General features: G+C 51.8%; 2 protein-coding genes across 3 annotated transcripts in view; one reads left to right on the top strand and one right to left on the bottom strand.

Annotated features, from left to right (window-relative positions):
• Positions 1 to 605, bottom strand: part of LOC146234934 (desmin-like) — a 6,189-nt gene extending 5,584 nt beyond the window's left edge. The window contains exon 1 of one of the 2 annotated variants that reach the window (XM_084689244.1): positions 1 to 605. This exon is cut by the window's left edge and continues 45 nt beyond it. In XM_084689244.1, the coding sequence (XP_084545370.1) occupies positions 1 to 533 (533 nt within the window). In that variant the 5' untranslated portion in view covers positions 534 to 605. The other variant, XM_084689243.1, reaches the window with a different exon arrangement.
• Positions 606 to 5,841: 5,236 nt separating this feature from the next.
• ptprna (protein tyrosine phosphatase receptor type Na) overlaps positions 5,842 to 10,000 on the top strand; it is a 17,720-nt gene continuing 13,561 nt past the window's right edge. The window contains exon 1 of the mRNA XM_084689364.1: positions 5,842 to 6,123. Coding sequence (XP_084545490.1) covers positions 6,048 to 6,123 — 76 coding nt within the window. The 5' untranslated portion in view covers positions 5,842 to 6,047. The remainder of the gene's footprint in view (positions 6,124 to 10,000) is intronic.

The following is a 10,000-nucleotide window of genomic DNA, read 5'->3' as shown; positions in this document are numbered from 1 at the left end:
ACCTCCACGCGGGCCCTCTGATTGGACATGGTCTCCACCTGCCTGCGTAGCTCCCTCATCTCCTCCTCGTACATCTCAGCCACGCGCGTGGGCTCGCGGCCGCGCAGCCGCTCGATCTCCACCACCAGCGTGGCGTTCTGCTGCTCCAGGAAGCGCACCTTCTCGATGTAGCTGGCGAAGCGGTCGTTCAGGTGCTGCAGCTCCGCCTTCTCGTTGGTCCGCGTGTTCAGGAAGTCCTGGTTCATGGCGTCGGCCAGGTTGAAGTCCAGCTTCTCGCCCATGCCGGCGTAGGAGCGCCGCACGGCGGAGCCGCCGCCGCCACCGCCCCCGCTGTAGGAGGAGCGCAGGCTGGAGAAGCCCCCGTGACCCCCCTTGCTGAGCTCATAGGTCCTGGAGGACATGGAGGAGGCGGAGCCGCGGCCGCCCGAGAACATCGACGAGGTCATGGGAGAGGCGCCCACGCCGGAGCCGAAGGTGCGGCGGTAGGAAGAGGCGGTCTGGGCCGAGGAGGACGCGGAGTAGCTCTTACTCATGGTGGAGGGTTCCGTGGGCGGGTCTCGGAGTGGAAGGCGGTCTGGCTTGAGCGGCAAGGGGACTGAAATGAGGGGCTGTCGTCCAGTGGACCTCCTATTTGTAGCTGCGCCCCACCCACTCCTCCTAGCCCTCCCCCCTCTGCCCTCTTCCCGGCTGTCCCCTCCCTCGGTCGCAACTCTCTCACCTGACTCTCTCTCTCTATCTCTCTCTCTCTCTCTCTCTCACTCTCTCTATCTCACTCTCTCTCTCTCTCTCTCTCTCTCTCTCTCTCTCTCTCTCTCTCTCTCTCTCTCTCTCTCTCTCTCTCTCTCTCTCTCTCTCTCTCTCTCTCTCTCTCTCTCTCTCTCTCTCTCTCTCTCTCTCTCTCTCTCTCTCTCTCTCTCTCTCTCTCTCTCTCTCCCCTTCCAGTCCCTTGGTTCAGCTGTCACAGGGTCTGGTTTCCAGTAGTGGGCTGGCTGGCTGGGTGAGTGGGGTACGGTGGTGCTTGGCAGGACAGAGAGGAAAGAGAAATGACAGTGAGGGGGCGGGAAACCGGGAAACAGGAAGAAGACAGTCACCCTGTACCCTAACACTCACACAAACACAGGCCATGGACGGCACCTAGCAAACCTGCCAAGCAGGCTCTGGAGGTTACAGGAAGTGGGTTAACCGCAAACCCGAGGACACGCCTCCAAGGCTGAATGTCTTGGGGTGTTACGTGTTTGGCCATGTGCCCTGCGTTACGTAACAGGAACACAGCAGACCTGATATGACGAAGGTCACGTACTCTGTTTGCAACCTTGTCCTGGTGACTGATGACACGCTCTCATGCACGCTCTCACGCACGCACGTGTGTGTGTGTTTGTGTGCTTGAGTGTGTGTGTGTGTGTCTGTGTGTGCATGCATCTGTATGTGTGTGTTTTTGAGTGCGTGTATGCGTGTGTGTGTATTTTGAGCGTTTGTGTGTATGTCTTTTTGAGTGCGTGCGTGTATGTTTGAGCGTGTGTGTGTGTGCGTGTGCGTGTAGCTGAGAGCGTGAGGGTGACACAGGGCAGAGGCAGAGATAGTGAGCTGAGTCAAAGTGGAGTGGGATGCTCAGTGGTCTTGCCAGCCAGACGACATACCCAGTGTTGGAGGGCAAGATACCCAGACTGGTGAGTCATGGTGAGGCCAACTAGTGGACCTGACCCCCTGGAGAGAGGAGAGGAGGAGAAAAGGAGAAGAGGAGAGGAGTGGGGGAGAGGAGGAGTACTCGGGAAGGAGAAGAGAAGAACAAAATAAATCTATCTTTCACAGAATTAGCCGTGGCTCTATCCCAGGGGCTATCTCTCATATTCCGACCATCTGAACCATGTGGACCTGCAGTCTAAAGCAATGACATGTTTGTCTATGACTAATGACAACACATGGTCTTGCAATGACATCTAAGCACCATTGAACTACTGGATCACTATACCCACCACCAAACACAACAGTCCCTAGCTATCCCATATACAGCTATCCAAACACAGCTATCCCTAACACAGCTATTTCTAACAGCTATCCAAACACAGCTCTCCCTAACACAGGTAACCCTGACACAGTTATCCTTAACACATCTATCCCTAAAAGCTATACTTAACACATCTATCCCTAACACAGCTATTCCTAACAGATATTTTTAATACAGCTACCACTAACACAGTTATCCCTAACACAGCTACCCTTAACAGTACACAGCCCCCACTAGATTGCCCGGGATAAGGTGCTTCCAGGAACCAGACCTGGCAATGTAAGATGACCATGAAACCGTGATCACTGGATTATTCCTGTGTGTAACCCTTCCTCACATGACACTTTGTAAACGCCAAAACGTGTGTGTGTGTGTTAGCGCTCAGCTGCTGGTGTCACCGCTATTCTTGGCCTCCACATCGAGACCTCCATCCCCCGGGGCTCATGGGAACCAGAGCATGTGTGCGAAGAGACATTTGACGTTTTCTTCGGGGACCCACTGAGGCAGAGCGAGCAAACACGGAGCCCTGGTCAGCCCTCATCACATTTAGGAAACTCTCCCTTTTCATCTATCTGCTCCCTTCTTCCTCTCCCTTTCTCACCCCCCCCTCTCCCCCTGTCCTCCCCCTTCCTTCCCCCTTCCTCCTCTGACACTGCTGTGTAAACCGACACTATACACGACAACTGCATGGCAAAAAGCTAAAAATAGAAACCATGATTTCCACACGCTTCATTTTGCTAACCAAGCCTGGTCCTGAAATAAGGCTTGGTCCTTGTTCCTAAGGCCAGGGGAGGGGTGATGACCAGCTGAGCTGTGATGCTCAAACATGCACGGACACACACACACACACACTCACACACAGACGGTAGTTAAATCAACCCCCTACTGTGTTAGTTGACTCTTGCACAAGCTTGCAAAACACACACACACACACTCAAACCCACACAGACACACACATACACAGACAGACACACTCGCACGCAAGCACACATGGCATTTATCATAGTATTATCTCTTCTGACTTCAGTGTGACGATATGGGGTATCAACCTGGACTTTCCCAGCTCAGGGGGTTCCCTGTACTGTGTGAGGGTTAGCATACAGAGTGACTGTCTCCTGGTGGAGGCAGAGAGAGGAGGCAGAGAGAGGAGGCAGAGGCAGAGAGAGGAGGCAGAGACAGAGAGAGGAGGCAGAGGTAGAGAGAGGAGGCAGAGGCAGAGAGAGGAGGCAGAGGCAGAGAGAGGAGGCAGAGGCAGAGAGAGGAGGCAGAGGCAGAGAGAGGAGGCAGAGAGAGATGAGGCAGAGGCAGAGAGAGGAGGTAGAGGCAGAGAGAGGAGGCAGAGGCAGAGAGAGGAGACAGAGCGATGAAAGATGCGGCTGTTCGACTGGAGTTTCCCTGGTTAATATATCCCATGGAGATGGCACAGAGATTTGAGCTGTGGGAATGGCAGGACTGGAAGTGGGGGAGGGGCAAGAGTCAAGGCAGGGGCTGAGGCTGGGGCAGGGGCAGGGGGGTGAAGGGGCAAGGGGGTGAAGGGGCAGGGGGGTTAAGGGGCAGGGGGGTTAAGGGGCAGAGGGGTTAAGGGCAGAGGGGTTGCGATCACAACAACAGTTCACTCTGACACGCACCGTTTATAGAAAGAGGAGGGGATAGGGGGGCAAACGTTGCCTGGCAACGCCGGACACACACATGCACACAAGCTGACCTGTGCTCCAAATATTTAACTGGAGACTAAATTAGACCTGGGGCCGTGCTAGTGTCCACATGGCAGAGTATGCTATCTAAACATTCAGTGATACCTCCCCCCGCCCTGCCCCTCCCCTCCCTCTCTGTCTCACTCTCTTTCTCAGCACCCCCACACACACTCAGAATGATCCAGCAGTCTATTTATACAGTGAGAAGTCACACAATTTAAAATGGTGTATTTTAGAGATGCTGAGTAATGTGGGGCAGGTGGGAAACAGGCAAGTTGGGAAATGGTCCTTACACTAGGTTCTGTGAAGCAGAGAGTCAGAGAGTCAGAGAATCAGAGAGACAGAGAGACAGAGAGACAGAGCGACAGAGAGACAGAGAGACAGAGAGACAGAGAGACAGAGAGACAGAGATAGTCACAGAGGTGCATGGGGTTTGACATGCCATGTCATTTGATACTGTGTGTGTGTGTGTGTGTGTGTGTGTGTGTGTGTGTGTGTGTGTGTGTGTGTGTGTGTGTGTGAGACCGTGTGTGCAGTAAATGTATCTAAAACACACCGTCGTGGCCCAGCAACCTGTTTCCTGGCAACCGAAACACAAACACACACACGACCACCCACACACACCTATCCATGCCCGCACCAAGCATGCTGCTGTGACAGGGAAGGGAAGGAGAGATAGTGTTTCTGCATGTCTGTGTGTCACTGGAATATAAAAAACTTTATGAGACATTCTTCTCACATGGAGCAGGTGATCTGTCCATTTCTCTCTGTTCAGAACGGGTACGTAACACGACACGAATAGCACCGGTGATTTCGCCAAGAACATCTAGATTCTAGAAGCTTCCATCTGAGTTCTGTACGAAAGCTCCAGCCTTGGACCAGGGGTTGGAGATGTGGTCAGGGCCATAGCAGAGTTGACCACTAGGTGTCAGTACACTGTTAGGACTGCTGCATCTCTCTGCATCTCTCCAAGTACCAGACTCCCAGCTACACCACCAGCTAACTCCAGGTGAAGAGCTATGTGAAGTGTAGCCGTTGGCCTGAGAACGAAGAGAGGCTACAGTGACAGGCGTAGGAAACCTCATGTGAAGCTGAACATGACCATCTGAGCGAGCTCCTCCCCTGAAACATTCTCCCCTCAAGTCTCCCCCTCACCCCCAACACACCCCACCCTAAACCACCTTGTTTCTATTCATTACTTTCCTCTCCTCTCCTCTCCTCTCTTCTCCTCTCCTCTCAGTACACAGAACATAATTTACATCGATGCTGAGCTTAAATAAGTGAGACTTGCTAAATATACAGATAGCAATAAATAATACACTATACTAACCCTAATACTAAAACGTCCTAAATATACAGGTAACAATAAATAATACACTATACTAACCCTAAATGCACATACAATCTATTACAACTCAATATCCTATTCTAACCTAGGTGGAGTACAGTACAATACTCCTCTCCTCCCCTCCACCCCCCTCTCGTCCCTCCCTCCCCTCCCCTCTCCTCCCCTCTCCTCCCTCCCCTCTCTCTACTGTCTGAGATCTTGAACCTTCTCTCCCTCAGCAGTGTTGGTGGTTCATCTCTCTGGGCTGTGCTGCCACCTTCTGGTGTAAAGAAGAAGCACATTGAAGGTATATGGAATTGTTATTCCATAGGGATAACGTGGTTATGCGCCCATAACCTGCACACCCGAGTCTTCATTCTTACAGTTAGCTCAAAAACCAAATATCATTCCCAAAAATATATATATATATAAAAAAAAAAAAATTGAGCTCAATAATTATTAGCCTCACACTGCAAAATGAAATAAACTTCTTGGTAAAATCTATTCTAAAGCATCTTATCCAAACTCCTTTCTAAAGAAGAAACCAAAACATACAGACTATATATTGCGACTATATAGCCAACAGTGCTTAGCTCAACTTTACTGGTGTTTGTACCGTTTAACTGGCGTCGCATTAGCTGCCTGAATGATCCGCATGAACAAGTAACATGGTTCCCTGCTCTTCCCGCGCCGAGCATCTTCTCGTAGCTCTGTCCATGACGTCACTGCAGGTCCCCGCCTGGTTGACTGCGGATAGACAGAGTCCCGGTCCGAATCCGATCCAGGTTTTCACCAGGTTTTCAAGCGTCGTGCGTGTTTTCACTTTGCTTTAGAGAAAACCCCCGTAGCGAGTGCTAAGTCCTTGCCCAGGTCTCAGTCACCTGGGAGAGATACTACAGGTAGGCTACGGACGCTTCCGTGCACGGAGAGGCATTATGAATATCTAGACCGCAAGCGCGCCGACAGGACGGAATAGTGTGTAGCCTTTATCATTAGTGCGTCTGGGTGGTGTCTGTCTATCATGCAACACTTAAAGCTATGGAGATCTCTGTTTCTGATGACCGTCTTGTACCAGCTGGGGATGTCGGGCAAATACGGTAAGACGAAACTAGGCGTCGGGGGATGTTGTTGTGATGGGGAGCGATGGAGGGACGCAGTCAGACTGGACACGGAGGGAGAGAAGCAACAGAACAGAGAGAGACTAGGAGCAACAGAATGAGACAACAACAGTGATAGAGGGAGAAATGGAGGATGTGGAGAGGGTGAGACTGTGGGTGAGACTGACGGAGCAGGGGTAGGTAGAGGAAGGAGAAGGGGAGAGGGGAGAGGGAAGGGTGGATGGAGGGAGGGAAAGGGACTATCAGAGGAGGACGAGGAGTCAGGAAGAGAGATGGAGGTAGAGGGGGAGGGATAGCAGGAGTCAGGAGGAGAGATGAAGGTAGAGGGGGAGGGATAGCAGGAGTCAGGAGGAGAGATGGAGGTAGAGGGGGAGGGATAGCAGGAGTCAGATGGAGAGATGGAGGTAGAGGGGGAGAGATAGCAGGAGTCAGGAGGAGAGATGGAGGTAGAGGGGGAGGGATAGCAGGAGTCAGGAGGAGACATGGAGGTAGAGGGGGAGGGATAGCAGGAGTCAGACGGAGAGATGGAGGTAGAGGGGGAGGGATAGCAGGAGTCAGATGGAGAGATGGAGGTAGAGGGGGAGGGATAGCAGGAGTCAGACAGAGAGATGGAGGTAGAGGGGGAGGGATAGCAGGAGTCAGGAGGAGACATGGAGGTAGAGGGGGAGGGATAGCAGGAGTCAGACAGAGAGATGGAGGTAGAGGGGGAGGGATAGCAGGAGTCAGGAGGAGAGATGGAGGTAGAGGGGGAGGGATAGCAGGAGTCAGGAGGAGAGATGGAGGTAGAGGGGGAGGGATAGCAGGAGTCAGGAGGAGAGATGGAAGTAGAGGGGGAGGGATAGCAGGAGTCAGGAGGAGAGATGGAGGTAGAGGGGGAGGGATAGCAGGAGTCAGGAGGAGAGATGGAGGTAGAGGGGGAGGGATAGCAGGAGTCAGATGGAGAGATGGAGGTAGAGGGGGAGGGATAGCAGGAGTCAGATGGAGAGATGGAAGTAGAGGGGGAGGGATAGCAGGAGTCAGATGGAGAGATGGAGGTAGAGGGGGAGGGATAGCAGGAGTCAGATGGAGAGATGGAGGTAGAGGGGGAGGGATAGCAGGAGTCAGATGGAGAGATGGAGGTAGAGGGGGAGGGATAGCAGGAGTCAGATGGAGAGATGGAGGTAGAGGGGGAGGGATAGCAGGAGTCAGGAGGAGAGATGGAGGTAGAGGGGGAGGGATAGCAGGAGTCAGGAGGAGAGATGGAGGTAGAGGGGGAGGGATAGCAGGAGTCAGATGGAGAGATGGAGGTAGAGGGGGAGGGATAGCAGGAGTCAGATGGAGAGATGGAGGTAGAGGGGGAGGGATAGCAGGAGTCAGATGGAGAGATGGAGGTAGAGGGGGAGGGATAGCAGGAGTCAGATGGAGAGATGGAGGTAGAGGGGGAGGGATAGCAGGAGTCAGGAGGAGAGATGGAGGTAGAGGGGGAGGGATAGCAGGAGTCAGATGGAGAGATGGAGGTAGAGGGGGAGGGATAGCAGGAGTCAGATGGAGAGATGGAGGTAGAGGGATAGCAGGAGTCAGATGGAGAGATGGAGGTAGAGGGGGAGGGATAGCAGGAGTCAGGAGGAGAGATGGAGGTAGAGGGGGAGGGATAGCAGGAGTCAGATGGAGAGATGGAGGTAGAGGGGGAGGGATAGCGGTATGGAGGCAGAACAGCCATGGTGACAACAGGAAATGCATGCTCATCTGCATGACTTCAGTGCCTTATGATGACTGTTGCTTACAGTAGGCCTAACATAGATTTTGGGATTTATGATTGAGATGATCTGTAACCCCCTTATTGCTGCAGCTTCCAACCGTAACAATTCCTGTACTGGCTTGGTGATTTATTCAATCCTGTACTACTTTTTCACCATGACTAAGACATGTCCCTGTACTCACTGTAGGTCGCTCTGGATCAGAGCGTCTGCTAAATGACTACATGTAAATGTGACCGTCACAGTAATAAGTATATGTTATTATCCTTAACAGTCACATAAAAACATGCTCTAGGGTGGTTTCTATAGCCAACAACACTTTGTATAATTGCCTGCTTTATGTTTTCGAAGATCGGTAATATTTGCATGTGAACCATGTGTCCGTGGCGGGTTATGGGGCTAGCCTTAGCCTGGCGGCTAATCACTCTCCATCCATTAAAGCCGTCCCTCACCACATCCAACCGCCTTGCAGAATCCCATCCGCTCCCCTCAGGTTCTTCCTCCCCCTCCCTCCCCATGTCCCCCTCCCCCGTCACCCCCCCACTTCTACACTGTTTACCTCACAATGTAAATTAGTATGGCTCGCACGAGTCACTCCACTCCCTGGCAACTGAGGGCTTGCGCCTCATCATAATCGGTTGCTATGGCTTCCTGTTGTCTATGGAGAGGAAGGATTAGGGTCCACATCAGTCATGTATGGTATTCGCACACACGCGCGCACACATGGGTCGTGTGACCCATGAGTGTGAGTCCGTTACCTTTTGTGTTTGCTTGTATCCTCATCTGCTTGTGTCTTCTAATGCTTCTGTAAGGTGAACAGAAATGTATGTATGTGTGTGTGTGTGTGTGTGTGTGTGTGTGTGCTTTCAGTTCAAGGTGTGACTCATAGCCACTGTCCTTTCATCCTGTCACTCATCCACAGGTAGACAATGGGCACTGAAGTGTGTGTGGGCTGGCACACTCCCATTGTTCTGAAACAACTGTCGCATGTTTGCATCTTTATGAGATGAGAGACACTCCTCGCTAAATGCCCTCCATCTCTCCCTCCATCTCTCCCTCCATCTCTCCCTCCATCTCTCCCTCCATCTCTCCCTCTATCCCTCCCACCATCTCTCCCTCCATCTCTCCCTCCATCTCTCCCTCCATCTCTCCCTCCATCTCTCCCTCCATCTCTCTATCCCTCCCACCATCTCTCCCTCCATATCTCTCTTTATATTTCTCTCATCTCTCTCCATCTCTCTCTATCTCTCCAAATATTTCTCTCCCTCTATCCCTCCATATATCTCTTTATATTTCTCTCCATCTCTCTCTATCTCTCCCTCCATCTCTCTCCAAATATTTCTCCATCTATCTCTCTTCCTCCTTATATCCTTTCCATATCTTTTTTACTGTAATCTCTCCCCTCCATCTCTCCATGGATCTGTTCTGCACTGCTTACTTGTCTTGATTGTTGTCTCTCCATACCTCCTACCTCCTCTATCTGTAATACACCCTCAGTCACAGAGACACTGAGTTGATTGATAAGATTCCAAAAGCAGATATTATACGTATCAGTCAATGTCCTCGAGGGGCCTGGGGATGCACAGACAGATAGGCAGATAAACAGACAGGCAGATAAACAGACAGACTGACAGACAGAAAGAGAGACAGACAGACAGACAGACAGACAGACAGACAGGCAGATAAACAGACAGGCAGATAAACAGACAGACTGACAGACAGAAAGAGAGACAGACAGACAGGCAGATAAACAGACAGACAGATAGGCAGATAAACAGACAGACAGGTAGACAGAGGGACAGACAGGTAGACAGACAGACAGATAGACAGACAGATAGAAAGAGGTACAGACAGGTAGACAGACAGACAGACAGACAGACAAACAGACAGGTAGACAGAGGGACAGACAGACAGACAGACAGACAGACAGGTAGTCAGAGGGACAGACAGGGGGCCAGACAGACAGACAGGTAGACAGACAGACAGGTAGACAGACAGACAGACAGGTAGACAGAGGGACAGACAGAGGGCCAGACAGACATACAGGTAGACAGACAGACAGACAGGTAGACAGACAGACAGACAGCCAGACAGACAGACAGGTAGACAGACAGACAGGT

This window comes from Hypomesus nipponensis, chromosome 23 (genome assembly GCF_054491055.1).
Source record: "Hypomesus nipponensis isolate SF chromosome 23, ASM5449105v1, whole genome shotgun sequence".
Taxonomy (NCBI): domain Eukaryota; kingdom Metazoa; phylum Chordata; class Actinopteri; order Osmeriformes; family Osmeridae; genus Hypomesus; species Hypomesus nipponensis.
The sequence above is the reverse complement of the archived record's forward strand: the minus strand, read 5'-3'. Positions and strand labels throughout refer to the sequence as shown.